The sequence below is a fragment of the Panonychus citri genome, unplaced genomic scaffold (genome assembly GCF_014898815.1).
Source record: "Panonychus citri isolate SS breed McGregor unplaced genomic scaffold, ASM1489881v1 Contig00028, whole genome shotgun sequence".
Taxonomy (NCBI): domain Eukaryota; kingdom Metazoa; phylum Arthropoda; class Arachnida; order Trombidiformes; family Tetranychidae; genus Panonychus; species Panonychus citri.
In genome coordinates this window covers 2,788,925-2,803,344 of record NW_026515433.1, presented here as the reverse complement: position 1 = coordinate 2,803,344, position 14,420 = coordinate 2,788,925, and the positions used below count along the sequence as shown (strand labels likewise).

The following is a 14,420-nucleotide window of genomic DNA, read 5'->3' as shown; positions in this document are numbered from 1 at the left end:
AGAAATGAACCAAGTAAAATTTTCAAAATTAAAAGAAATTGATTATTAATTTGATGTTTTCACTTTTGGATTGATTTTTAATTGAGAACAGTTTTGGTTTTTTGTTTCTTTTCAATTGATTTTAGGGATTTTGACAAAATTTCTATTGACAAAAGATTAGATTTACAGAGAGAAAAAGAGTAAGAGGAAGATCAAACAAATGTCAATAAGCCATCAACCTTTTTTCTTGTTACAATTAAGTTAATTCACTTAATGAATTGATCGATGGTTAATAATATTATTCGTTCATTTCAGTTTGCTCTTGATTAACAGTTAATTCAGGTTGGACTAGATTATTGTAAAATGTTTACATGAATGTGGATGTTGCTCCTTGAGCAATAGATGAAAAAAGGGAGATGATGAGAAGATGAGAGGAAGAGGGAGAAAAGAAAACAAAGTAAACCAAAAAACAAACAAAAATAATAAGAACGTTGATGATATGCGATATTGAGATCATCAACTTTTCAATACAACCAATTTAAATCCGATGATAATTCACTTCTTGTTTTGTGATTATCAAGAGTAATTTTTGATAGATTTTAAATTAAGAGAGAAAAGACAGAAAGAGAGAGAGAGAGAGATAGAGAGAGAAAAAGAGAGACTCGATTGCAATCTGGACTTGCAGTTCACATCAAAATACAAGTTGCGAGTTTTTGATTAAATATATAATACAGAGGTTTGGGTATCAAAATTGGATTAACCCGATTAAGCCAAAATCACCAAATAATCTTTGCATGTTGGTGCAATACTGGTTACCAGTAAGAGAGAGAGAGAGAGTAGTTAAAGGTAAAAGGTTAATTGGTTAAACAGATGGGTTTTTAAATAAAGGAATAAGTATTATCAACAGCTCGAGTTGTTCCATTAACACTTGCTAAATGTTGTGATTGAAGTTGATTAAGATTCTCCAGTGATACAGTTCGAAGGCGCACTGAACCTCCATAGGTAATTACTTCTTGAATTTCGGGTATTGATGGAACACGTTCTCGTAAATAGTTATGACGAGACTCCGGAGATGATGATGATGGTTCGAAATTACTGTTTGGTGTTGATGATCGACTATTTTGATTGGGCTGCGAATTTGAAGTATTATTATTATTATTATTACCGTTTGGTACACTGGCTGTGTTATTGAGAGACTGAGATTGTTGATGAGAGAATTGGGTTGAATTATTATTATGGTTATGATGATTATGGAGATGATGTTGATTTTGTAAGTCAGAAAGGTTTGTTGAATTGTGAGTTGGACTGGGAGGTGTGTATGGTTGATAAATAACAAAATCGGTGAGGGTAACATCAGCTGTTCCTCCAAGTTCGAGAGGAATTGAGTGAACACGAAAATGATCCAACATATCGAAAACATTTCTAAACCATAAATGTTGAACTCGACACTGACCTTCACCATTTATGGTTAATCTTAAATGTTTCGCGCGACCATGAAAATTAAATGTTAAAACATATTCGCCTTTACGAGTTTCACTCTGGCGAACCAGAAAAATTCCATGTCCTAATGAACCTTCACGTAGAACATATTCAGCGGCATCAGCTCGAGAGAGTAAACCATGAAACCAAGGGTATTGGGAGAGAAAAAGGGAAATATCATTGGCCCCGGTCAAAGGTGAACTTGGTTGTGAATTATTTGGAGATGAGGTATGACCATTGGTGCTGTTGTTGTTTGTATTGGTCGTTTCTCCATTCGCACTTGATATCGAGTTCAGGTGACGTCTGTAGATTGAACCATTGCGAATGTTTGATTCTGTGAGACCAACATTATTTAAATCAATATTCTCGGAGTTATTACATTGCATACATGCATGAATAATGTTTAACCAATCTTTAAGCTCAGATGCACTGGAAGCCTCGATAACATATTCCAATCCTGTTTCCGCTTTAAGGACAAAAGTGTAATCTTGATCGGGCATTTCTAGAACTGTTGTTTCCCTTGCTTCGACTATGGATGAACACAATAGTTCAGCTTTGGATTTAACTGATTTGGGTGGAGAATAAAAGTGAAGAGAGTAACCAGTCGACGTGGATACTAAACTGAGGCGACATTTTTCCCACTTCAATTTAATATCAATCACTGAAGGATCGACTGAGATAAAATCAACAATTCCCTCGTTGACAATGGACGAATCTTCATTAGTAGTTCGACCATTTGACCTTATACTGGAACCATTACGGTTGGAAGATCCTCGCCTATCTCCTGGTGAAAAGTCAACTTCGTCAGAGAATTTCTTATGGAATATACCTGAGTGGGTGGAGAAGATAAATAAATTTACAAGGAAAAAGAAAGAAAGAAAGAAAGAAAGAGAGAGAGAGAGTATAAATATATTGACTGATTGTGAGTGAAATCGTTAATATATAAAAACAGTTACAGGAAAAAAATAGTTGTAAACAACTCAACCTTGATTTTAGGTTAGGTGCGTAATTTAGTTAAACAATAAAAGCTTCCAAAATTCAATTCAATGTAATAATATAATCATAACAAGTTTAATTAACACACGAAATCAGTTAAGAATAGAAAGAGTTAACAGTAACTCCATCTAACGAAAATGTTAAAGTCAAATAATAAATGTAAACAAGTTAATGATGAAATTGGACATTAAATTAAAGAGAAAAACATTGATCAAATAGAAAGAGAAAAGAGAAAGAGAGAAGAGAAAAAAAATTAAGCTATGAGAAGAGATTGAGATCAAATGGAATATAAAAATGTTAAGAATATAAACTAGACTTTTGTAGAATCAGTGGAGAAAAAAAAACACAAGTACAAACGAACCTAAAGGGGGAAAACTTAGAAATTAAGAAGAAAAAAATAAAGGTCTTAATAAAAAAGAAAACATTGTAACAATTAGAGATAAAAGTTACACTATAATGTGGAAATAATTTTCACTCAATATCATCATAACCATAACCGCCATTACATTTACAAGGCAAACTCCTATTAGTGAAAGGTTAGGTCACAATTTATTTTGACACATAAGGTTAGGTAAAAGTAAGAAGAGAGAGAGAGAGGATGGAAAAAGAATATACTCCTGAAAGAGAATTAAAATTCTAAAGAGAATATTTTAAATATTCTTTAACGAGTAAAATTGATTAGAAACCAATTGAAATTGTTTACATGAAAATAACAAAATTACATCAGACATAAGGTGTAAGAGAAATAAGCAAATAAAGAGAAAGAGAGAAAGAGGAAAAGAAAGATGATGATGAAGAATCAGAAAGTCAAGAGAGAGAAAGAAAGAGAGTCACATAGAGGATGAAAAAAGGAAATTTGATCAAATTGTTTTTTTCTATTTAAAGACTAATTAGTGTAATTAAAATTCTTACCTGACAAATATCTTGAAATACCTCGGAAAAAATGGGCCATAATAGAACCATTCCAATTGTGGATTAAAATTAATAATAAAATAAAAAGAATTACAATTAAACTGAATTAGACACAATAAAAGAGAAAATGTAAATGGCAAATAGAAGAAAAATAATCTCTCTTTCTCTTTCGTTTCCATGGTTACTGAGTTGTTTTTCTTTTTTTTCTCTTCAAATTGATCACAAGGTTTGTTGTTTTCTTCTTTATTTGTGTTTCATTATTTGACAATTTATCGCAATTCAACTGTCACATATAATTCCTTGTTTTTCTTTAATTCTCTTCCCTTCCTCAGGCCATTCAACAAGATCAAGTGAGTTACAGTAATCAAATCATTTCTACTCTGGTTAATCATCTTTACTCTCTCGGTTTCTCTCTCTCTCTCACTCAAAGATTAACATTTTCCATTGATGTAAAAGTGATTTAATCAAACAACAATTTACGCTTATATTTACCTGGACCTTTTATCGTTTTGATCAGTTGTTTATTTGCTTTACTTTTTCTCAATTTATTTGAAACATTTTGAGATATGTTCTCCAGATTTACTCTTGGTTACTATTTTTTCCCTCTCTCTCTCTCTTATTTTGTTTTCTTTTTGTTGAGTTGATTAACTTTTGGTCAGTAATTAAGAACGACTTTCCATCTTGTTTCATGTTCCTCTGTGCTAATGTACTTTGATTGGTTGTTTTTCTTGTGGTTTGTTGGCCTTTTCCTATTCCTTTGAAACAACCAATTCAACCATCATTTCCTCTTGGTAGCTCAATAATTTGCTAGATAAATTATTGCACTTGAATATTTGTGATTGTCTTTGATTTTATTACAATTTGTGAATCGTATTCATTGTTATCATAATGTGTATATTGTTATAAATATAATAACAATGTTACAACTGACATTGAAAAACTTGTGAGATTGTTGAACAATCTCATGTAATAATTTGTTTACATTGAATTGATTTAAAGTGTTTGTTTTGAATAAACAATTTACTTTATTTCAATAAAGTATTAAAATCTCTTGGTGGGATTTTTTTTTCTGCGTAATTGTTGATAAACAATTACAAAGTTTTCTATTGTTGATTTTTAGTATTTCTTGAGGTGAGAGAAACTGATAGAGATGAAATTAACTGAATATAAATCAATCCGAATAATATTATCTTCCTGTTGTACTAATAATCATATTTGTTTTATTCTAATTACAGAGTATGATGATGAAGAAGGAGGTTAATAATAAGCAGAATTATGTTAAATCGCCGGAAGATCAAGGAATCATCGAGCTACTTCGAGAGGTTGTTCGTAAATGTACTAACCCGAAATCGTCTGAACGTCCATCGGCCTCTGAACTATTCGAAACCCTTAATCAACATCTCCATGGTTTAGATTCAAAAAGCACCGGAGAAACAATAATTTAATCTTTTCCTTTTATAATCTAAAACAATCAAATCAATCAATTGAAATTATTCTTGATAAACAAAAATGTGATTATTGATTTAGTGATAAAGATAAATTTAATAATGGTTCGGATGGGTCAAAGATGACTCGATAAATGAGATGATGAAAGATAATTATGTTAATTAAAGTGTTAAACTTCGCATTGGAAATTAATTGTTCCATTTTTAGAGGCAACAGTAATGAAAGCATTTCGTTGATTCCTGCGAGAGAAGTTGTTGATTATCTCCCTCATTCGTGATTAAATAAATAATAACAATTTGTAAATTGATTAGATCAGCATTCTAAGTCTGGCACAAATCAAGAAGAGATCAAATTAACAATTCATTCTGTTCATTGAACTGTATCATGATTAATTCATTTTTGTAGTTTCTATCTTTGTAGTTTAAATTATGGCAAATTGTTCGTTTTGATGGTTGGTAAAATAATCCATTTGATTGGCAATTTCGTTAATTATGACTATTCCAAATTTGATATTTCTTTCCTAAAATATTCAACCGTTTTCTGTAATCCAATTTTCAAAGGTACTTTGGGAGTCCAATTTAATTGCTGTTCAGCTCGATGAATATCAGGTCGACGTCGTTGAGGATCATCTTCAACACCATCGGTAAATACAATTTGACTGGTTGTACCCACTAGATTTTTAATTAGAATTGCAAATTGTAGGATAGTATATTCATCGGGATTACCAAGATTAACTGGTTGGGAGAAATTGCTGTTCATCAGTCTAATTAGACCATCAACTAGATCATCGATATAAGCAAATGAGCGAGTCTGTGAACCATCACCGTAAACGGTAATTGATTGATTGCGAAGTGATTGCATGATAAAATTAGAGACAACTCGACCATCGTTCATGTTCATTCGAGGTCCATAGGTGTTGAAGATTCGAGCAACTCTCACATTGACACCTTCTTGTTTAGCATAAGCATATGAAAGCGCTTCGGCAATTCGTTTACCCTCATCGTAACAAGATCTTGGTCCAATTGGATTAACGTTTCCCCAATAATCTTCCGATTGTGGATGAACTTGAGGATCTCCGTAAACCTCTGATGTTGACGCAACCAAAACTCTAGCACCGATTCGTTTGGCTAAACCAAGCATATTAATTGTCCCCAAGGCATTGGTCTTGATTGTTTTCACTGGATTAAACATGTAATGAGGAGGTGAGGCTGGAGAGGCAAGATGGTAAATCTGATCAACTTCAATGTATAAAGGGTTAACTATATCATGATGGATCAATTCAAAGTTTTTATGAGAAAACCAATGATGTAGATTACGTTTTCTACCAGTGAAAAAATTGTCAACTACGGTCACTTCATGGCCACTTTTCATTAGAGTATCGACCAAATGTGACCCCACAAAACCCGCTCCACCAGTGACCAGAATTCGTTTACGTTCAGGTGATGATAATCGACGAGTAACCGGAACTTTCTTGGTAGATGAACCTTCCAACACTTCAATTCTAAGTTCAAGCTCTTTTAATTGGTCAAGTAGAATTTGATTTTCTTGTGTTAATTGTTGAATATGATCTTCATCAGGAATTGAGTAACTTGTCCTGTCAGGTGAATTCGTCCTACTAATTAGTCCATGGCTTTCATGATAAAGATCAAGTTTAACATAGAAAAGAATCACTAAAATGTCAAAGAGAAAGAGAGAGAAATTAATACAATTAAATCAGTTAGGAGTTACAATTATCACTTACCAAGAATTAAGGAAATGAAGGTTATGAATATGATTACATTAAAAAATCGAGTCATGATTAAGTCAATTGTTAAGTTATTCGTTCATGTAAAAGTGTTGAGACAAATTATAAATAGAAAACAATATTGGGTAAATTTGATGACAATTAAAGATGAACATTGGTTAATTATTACGACTAGATGAAGATTTTAAAATATTGATGATGAACAATAATAATACACCATGAGAAATGAAGACTAGTTAATCAACAACAATTAAACTGTCATTATGTTTTTCTCATCACTATTAAAATGGATATAAAAGACTAGCCTTTTGTTGAGAAGATTATAAATTAAGATGACATTTAATCCAATCTTGATTAAGATAAAGATTAGATATAATTAAGAGAAAATGTTTGATTCTTGATCGACTCCAATTGCTGCGATTCCTTAATAATAACATCAGACTTCAATGATTAAGAAAACTTCATTTCTCATTTGAAGATTTAACTTGTTAGAGATCAAGATGAGTTATAGTCCAGCGAAGACAATATAACATTAAATATTACGGAAATGATTAGAAAACAATTAGAAACACCAACACATAAACAGCAACAATTAGTAAATCTAAACAAACATTTCAATCAAATCTCATTTTCTGGTTGTAACATGATGAGCACTTATCAATTGAATGATAATCCATTGGGATGAATACAAGTAAATAATTTAATAGAAAAGCTTCCTGGTTATAATATTACTATTGGTTAAGATGATAAACATAAATAAATCCAAAGTTGCCATTAATTAGTTAATTCACAAACTAAAAGGAAAAAAGAAAGAGAATAAAAAAAAGAAACAATTAGAAAATCAATGTAATCATGTAAACAGAGAATCAATTGAATTAGTCCAGCAGACAAGGAGAAACAATGAGAATCAAATAGGAAAGGGAAATGATTAAGACACTTGATTAAAAAAGCAAGAGAATATAAAAAAGTTAATAATAGAAACAATCAAATGACTAAATTAAATCGTTGATTATGAAATTAGAAACATAAATAAACAAGAGACACAAAAGACTTACCTTGAAGATGAACAGATGATCAACTGATTTGTTTATCTTTCTCTCTCTCTCTCATTTCCAGCTGAGAGAAAACTGATTATTTTAACAGTTTAACGAATTGTCTGATTGGAGCAATTATAATCTACTAATTGTTAGGAATTAGATTAGAAATTGTTGATTTAATGGTTCCTTTCATGGAGATTAATTCGTGTGCGATTTAGCTTTTCTTTCATATTCCAACCGTTAGATGGAAATGATTGTTGTTTGTATTGTTTTGGAATTGAATTTGGGTTTGGATTGACCTGGAAATTGGTGATCTCTTGATGTGATTAATTGTTGGTGAGTTTTTAATTGTGTTTTTGATTGTAATTTTTTTCTAATTGATTGGTTGTTTGTTCTTATTATGCTGATTGTCTAGTTGTTCCTGTGAGAATGGCTTTTGGATTGTCTGAAAGCTTTGATGGTCTCAATGGACCGATTGCTGAGGAAATGTTACCTCCTTTACCATCAATGGGCTGGTCTCATAATGACAGTTTATTTAATTGTCCTGATGTTTTCTGTAGTTTAATTGGTGATATTGGACCTCCACCTGATTGGCTACCACCTCCACCTCCTTTGCCTCCTTATTTGATTCAAGCTTTAGCTGAGAATCACTCGGTGGTTGATGTTAGATCAGATGATTGTAACTTTTGTCATGTCTTTAGTAATCCAACAGATTCGGAGCTTGTTGTTCCTAAACCAGAATTTAAAACTCACGATTCTTGGTTTTCTTTATTAATTGGTTCAGTTCTTGGATCTACAATTTTGTGTATCATTTTGCTTTTCATTCTAGTGAAGTTCAGAAAGTAAGTTTCACTTGATAGAATTTACAATTTGTTATCAAATTTAATGATCAACTTGAAATTTTAATTCTCGTTTATGATTTTTTCTTTTTTTTCTATTGTAGATGGAAATTGTTCCCTTCAGGTGAAGAATCTAACTTTTCATTTCTTTAATCAGTTTTCGATACAATTGGTGGATCACTCGTTTTCTAATTGTTTTGATATTCGAAAGTTAATTTATTCTTTTTTCTTTCATTTACAGTCTGTGGGCTTGACTCTTGTCCAATTTTCCCTGAAGGAATGATGAGAGGTCAAAAGGCAGTTCCAAATCCTTGTTCACAATCAGAGAATTGTATTTCACCGGTGGTCAATGAGAAGTCACCTCAAAGTGTTATAACCAATTGTCCAACTAAAACTTCAATTCCAAGTAAATATTGGAGGCGAAGTGATGATAATCATTGTTCTCGTGATTCAATTTCTGACCCAAGAATCGCTGAAATTGAGGAATACACTAATATCCCTGAAGGAGGTAGTTGTACCTCTAGTCCCGTTTATGCTGAACTCGATGCCGCTGGAGTGACCATTAATCATTCACAGATTCCAAGTTCACTTCTAATGAATGGTCCATCACCTTATGCTGTTCATACCTATTCAGAGGTCGCCGATGCCATGAGAATGGCAGCTCTTGGTTCATCTACTGCTCTACTTCCTGACGCTTCATATGATAATGTCGCTTATTTACCCTCTTCTAATAGTGATCATTATCAAGCAAGATCATTGAGACGACAACGCTCCGGATTGGGACATCTCGGGAGTGCAACTCCTTTACTTCCCGCTCATCAACAAGTTGTTGCAGGATCACAATTGAACTATTTAACCGGAGGAAGGCCACATAAGAAATCTCGACCAGTTTACTCTCATCATACATCACGAATTAACGCAAGAAATCAACCCCAACAACAACAATTGTCTCAACAACAACTTCAGCAACTCCAACAATTACAACTCCAACAACAACAACAGCAACAAATTCAACAAGATATTGAACCTCGTTACATGAGTTCTCGTCGCCCTGAGGCTGTTTATGCAGATTTTCCTCTCAACTCACCAACACTTTCCACTTTTCGAGTTCCATATGGAACAAATTTCAGAGAAAATCCTAAACGACCTTTACCCGATGTCCCCGGAGTCCGACTCTAAATCAAATTGATAATCTCTTTCTAATCTAATACTTAAATCCCAACGGCAACTGACCATTGAACTTATCAAATCATTATCATTTCTTCCTAATTATAATCTAAACTAATCACAATTGATTTAAACTCAATCGATATGCACAATTATTATTTAAATTCGCAATGTTTGAAAAATTTTCTCATTTAAACTCTGTAATATTAACCCAATAAAGCTCATGTTTTTTTCCCGACAAAATATACAAACTGAATTGATAAAACTCCAATTATATCAGGTAATATTCTAATCATCAACTAATTAGAATCACACTCTCTCTAAAACATACGATTACAAATCAAACACTTAGAAAACAATAATAAGAACATCGAATCGAAAACAATTAACTAAATCATGAGACCCGAATTGAACCAGACAAGGAAAGGGGTTAATTCCCAGAGATGGTGATGATTATCACTGAAGAAAAAGCGTATCATGGATGTTCTGTAAAACAGAAAACAAGAATTAAATTTAATTGTCTGGACGAGAATTTGATTAAAGTCATTTGATTGAATCTCACCAGTAGGAGTTTCTTTCAAATCGGAAGATATTTTTGGCTCCTCCTCATCAGGCGAGTTCACATTTGCTTTTCTCTTTACTTTAAATTGGATTGATTGTTTTCTTTTAATTTCTAATTAACTTCCAATCATTTGCTCTTCTAATTAGTTAATAGTTAATCTTAATATGTAGTTAATCACCGGGCATCTTTGTTGTGACTTTTATTTACATCTTTAAATTGGATTTCAAGTCAAAGTGATTCTGTTTTTATCTTCTCTCTCTCTCTCATTGTTTATGTTTTTCTGTGTGTCATGAGACCTTGATTTGTTTCCTTCTTATTTGATTATTATTGTTATTATAATTTGGTTATTGAATATTATTTGGAAAATAGTTTGTTCTTGATCATCATGGAGATCAATTCTATTAAAGATGGTTTGATTAATGGGTTTACTTTTGATTCATCTTCACTCATTTCTCCATTTACTGGTGATGATGTTTTCACTTGTAATCAGATTAATGCTCCTTTAGGTGATCATAATGAGGATGATTTTGATCAAATGCTACAACAAATCGGATGTTTTGATATTAATATGTTAAATTTGGAGAATGGTGATTTATTCAATGTTACTGATTTAGAGGGATCCGCTTTGACACCCGATTCACTCAAGTTTGAATCATCTGGTGATCTACTGGGAGACATCAAATCGGAGTTCAATCCAGTTCAGGTAAATTCAATTCTCAATTTCATCTAATATAATCTAACTGTTTTCTATTTACTTTATTTCTTTTTCTATAGTCAATGGATGAATCATGTTCACCGAAAAATTCCCCGATTTTGGAATCAAGGTAATAGAATAACTCGATTTTTTTCTCGTTCTATTTGAAGATTAATGTTGTTCGTCTGGTATCTAATTTTATTTTTATTTCTTCTTTTTTTTGGTGATCAGCGAAACTTTTCCTAATCAATTTACCTCAGTACAAGTGTCACCCGTTCAATCACAACCTGTCCAACAATTTATTAATCAATCAATTCAACCACAAACTCAACTTGGATTGACCAATACGACTGGTCAACCAATGGACATTGGTTCATCTATAAAAGTTCAGAAAGTTCAAGCTACTGTTCAACCTGTTATACAACAAACAACCACCACCACAACAACATCAGCCACTCAAAACACTGAACCTGCAATTATTTGTCTTGATCAAAATAGTAAGACAACTGTACCAATCAATTTAAATGATTTAATATCAATCATACGAGAGCAACAACAGCAGAAACAACAATTATTTATTCAACAAAAAGTTCAAGAAGCTTTACTTCAACAAATTCAGTCAAACAATTGCTCTATTACAACAACTGCACCAACAACAACGACTAATACCTCAGCTAAAATGCCATTAACAACGGAACAATTAACTGGTGGTCAAGTAAATAACTTTTTCGATGCTCAAATAGTAACGGATGGTTCAAGTTCAATACTGACCACTCAAGGTGTTCCCATTTCCACTCCAGTTACCGTTTCAGTGGCCAATCCTACAACCACTTTGATTGCTGCCACTCCGATCATTTTACAAAAAGCACTTGACCCAATACCAGATAAAATTGCGATAAACCGTTTGACACCAGTACCACCAAGTCCTGTTCAGATCACTTCACGACAATCCAACATTCAATCATCAATTAAACGCGAACCACCATCACCATTAAGTGACTTGGACAGTCCAAAGCGAGGCAAACACGCAGTGCCTGAAAAACGAACGGCACATAATGCCATTGAAAGAAGGTATCGATCATCAATCAACGATAAAATAACAGAGTTAAAGAACATGGTAGTTGGAACTGATGCTAAATTAAACAAATCGGCTGTACTTAAAAAAGCAATTGAATTCATACATCACATAACCACAGCGAACAATAAATTGAGGCAGGAAAATTTAGCACTTAAAGCAGCTTTAGCTTCGAGTGAGGTTAACGGTGGCTCACTTAAATCACCGATAAGTGTACCAGCCACCGATTCACAAGACATCACACCTCCACTTTCTGATTGTTCATCATCAGCCTCATCACCCGACCAAAGTGGAATCCGATCTCCTCCGAACCTGGATCACCAATTATTTGGGCCTCTGATGGATCACGAATGTTACTTTGTGTCTTTGTCATTGGTCTTCTTGCTTTCAATCCTTTCTCAATCTTCTTGAGTTCAGATGATATCGGACAAACATCAGCATTCATGGGAACTACTGATCATGGTTCAGGTCGTTCTATTCTCAGTATCTGGCATACAGATAACTCACTTGGATGGAGTGAATTGTTGTTCTCTTATTGGAAATCAATTGCTCTTTGGTTATTGAACATATTCATTTGTTTCATTACTCTACGGAGAGCTTTTCATCACTATTCAATCTCAGATCAAACTGATCGAAAGTACTGGATTTACATGGTCCAAGCGAATCAAGATCTTCAAAAAGGAAACATTCGATCTGCCCAACACAATTATATGATTGCTCTTGAAATAATTAGACGATCAGCTCTTCCTAAAACTCTTCCGGGTGAAGTGATGGCCGTTACTTGGCAATTGGTTCGTTTTTGGTTACACTTTTTCTACATTGGTCGCTGGTTAGAAGATTATGATTATCGCGGCAAAGAATTACTGTCGATTGCTTGTTTTCTTCATTGTAAACTCAATTCCATCGATTTGATTGTCAATCAAGGCAAATTTTCTCTAATGGGCTACTTTTACGCTTTATCAGCTATCAACGAATCGAAAGCTTTGGCCTCTGAAGTCGGTCCATTGGTTAGTTCTCACATTTTGGCAGCTCTTCGATTCAAGATAAACTCAAATCTTTACGCTCGATACTTTTTACGAAAAGCTTTGTCCTATTGTAAAACTGATAAGATTGAACATTATCTTCTTAATCCAATTGGACGTAAATTTTTCAACAAATCGCATCATCATTGGAACTATTTATCGGATAAATCTTCCGATTTTGTTAAAACTCCTGAGAAGATTGTTGATCCATTTACATATAATTCACGAGAGTATCGACGTTACTTGATCAAGAAATCAATCTTAACCATGATGAATCCAAAGAGCGGTATTAATACCGAAAATAATCCAGCCAAAAGTAACAAAGGTCGAGCTAACAAATCGATCTCATTGTTGGCCGTAATCGAAGAGCTATCAAATAACAGTCGGCTATTTGGCGATGACATCGCTTTCTGGTGGAGTAACGTAATCAAAGCGGCCTATTTTTGGTTCACTGGTAATGATTCATCTGCTCATTCGGTAACTTTAATTATTCCAGATACACTTCGAAACAATTCACTGGCAATTACCCTTCTTTTGAGTGGAAAGATGAAAAAATATGTTCAAATAAAGAAGCCCAAAGATACGAAAATATTAATGAAACTTTTGGATCGAGCGAGTTACGAACTATGGAGATCAATTGAAATGAATGAGAGCCAAAAGTTACAAGATGATTGTAATCAGCAAATTATTCAAGCCTTCCAATTACTCTGTACCGAATGGTTACTTTCAACTCGATTACGACTCTGGGAACTAAATTGTGATTCATTTCTTTCACCAAGTCAGTATCACATTCGAGGATTTAGAAAAGATTTATCGACTCTTCGATATATGGCACAATTAATTCCAAGTGGAAAGACAAAGTTGTACTTATACGAAGGATCTTATCGTCTAATCAGTGGATCAAATCCACTTGTCACTCAGAATCTTTTAGAAAGAGCACTTCGAAAGAGACGACACAACGGACTTTCCAATATAATTTGTGCCGCTGGGGAAGAAAACAACAGTTTGTCCATAAACGACCAAAAAGATATCGCCAATGCTTTGTTTCTGATCGGCAAACATTTACCCACTCAGTGTCTGTCATGTTCTGGTGAAAAAGAGGGCTACCTCAAGGAAGCCGAAGCGATCATGAGTCGACATCGAAGTGACAAAAGTCTTTTATTGTAAATAATTTCTTCGTTTCAATTAAATCTCAATTCTGTAAACTGATTAGTCTATGAGAATGGAAAACAATTAGCAATCAATCAAAATGAGGATCATTGTCACAAATGATTACCTTTTTGACCCACTCAATTGACATTGATTCTTTTCCATTTCTTTTCTAATTGATATGTTGATAATTACCAATCACCAGATCAATTAATCAAAAATGTAAAACATTAAAATGAAATATTAATTTTTTGATCTTCTCAAAAATATACAAACCATTTGCTATTGAACAATTCATTAAATCGTGTAACATCAAAAT

General features: G+C 33.2%; 4 protein-coding genes and 1 long non-coding RNA gene across 5 annotated transcripts; 3 read left to right on the top strand and 2 right to left on the bottom strand.

The window, feature by feature from the left end:
* Nucleotides 1-49: 49 nt before the first annotated feature.
* LOC128397324 (SH2B adapter protein 2-like) lies at nucleotides 50-3,523 on the bottom strand. The gene is made up of 2 exons (XM_053358040.1): nucleotides 3,367-3,523; nucleotides 50-2,287 (listed from the first exon to the last, which is right to left on the bottom strand). The coding sequence occupies exons 1-2, from the start codon at nucleotides 3,404-3,406 to the stop codon at nucleotides 858-860; spliced, it is 1,470 nt and encodes a 489-aa protein (XP_053214015.1). The 5' UTR covers nucleotides 3,407-3,523; the 3' UTR covers nucleotides 50-857.
* A 40-nt stretch (nucleotides 3,524-3,563) lies between these two features.
* LOC128397339 (uncharacterized) lies at nucleotides 3,564-5,000 on the top strand. The gene is made up of 2 exons (XR_008326916.1): nucleotides 3,564-3,716; nucleotides 4,602-5,000. It is a non-coding gene; the product is annotated as an uncharacterized LOC128397339 (long non-coding RNA).
* Nucleotides 4,882-7,718, bottom strand: LOC128397327 (UDP-glucuronic acid decarboxylase 1-like). The gene is made up of 3 exons (XM_053358042.1): nucleotides 7,612-7,718; nucleotides 6,554-7,350; nucleotides 4,882-6,482 (listed from the first exon to the last, which is right to left on the bottom strand). Exons 2-3 carry the CDS (start codon nucleotides 6,606-6,608, stop codon nucleotides 5,308-5,310), a joined length of 1,230 nt encoding a protein of 409 aa, XP_053214017.1. The 5' UTR covers nucleotides 6,609-7,350; nucleotides 7,612-7,718; the 3' UTR covers nucleotides 4,882-5,307.
* Nucleotides 7,719-7,782: 64 nt separating this feature from the next.
* On the top strand, nucleotides 7,783-9,850 carry LOC128397325 (uncharacterized). The gene is made up of 4 exons (XM_053358041.1): nucleotides 7,783-7,929; nucleotides 8,009-8,435; nucleotides 8,537-8,556; nucleotides 8,674-9,850. The coding sequence occupies exons 2-4, from the start codon at nucleotides 8,023-8,025 to the stop codon at nucleotides 9,609-9,611; spliced, it is 1,371 nt and encodes a 456-aa protein (XP_053214016.1). The 5' UTR covers nucleotides 7,783-7,929; nucleotides 8,009-8,022; the 3' UTR covers nucleotides 9,612-9,850.
* Nucleotides 9,851-10,275: 425 nt separating this feature from the next.
* LOC128397318 (sterol regulatory element-binding protein 2-like) lies at nucleotides 10,276-14,376 on the top strand. Its single transcript, XM_053358033.1, is given in 4 exon segments — nucleotides 10,276-10,864; nucleotides 10,936-10,985; nucleotides 11,087-12,234; nucleotides 12,237-14,376. Coding segments are annotated over 4 exon segments (3,399 nt in total). The 5' UTR covers nucleotides 10,276-10,546; the 3' UTR covers nucleotides 14,120-14,376.
* The last annotated feature ends 44 nt before the right edge of the window (nucleotides 14,377-14,420 follow it).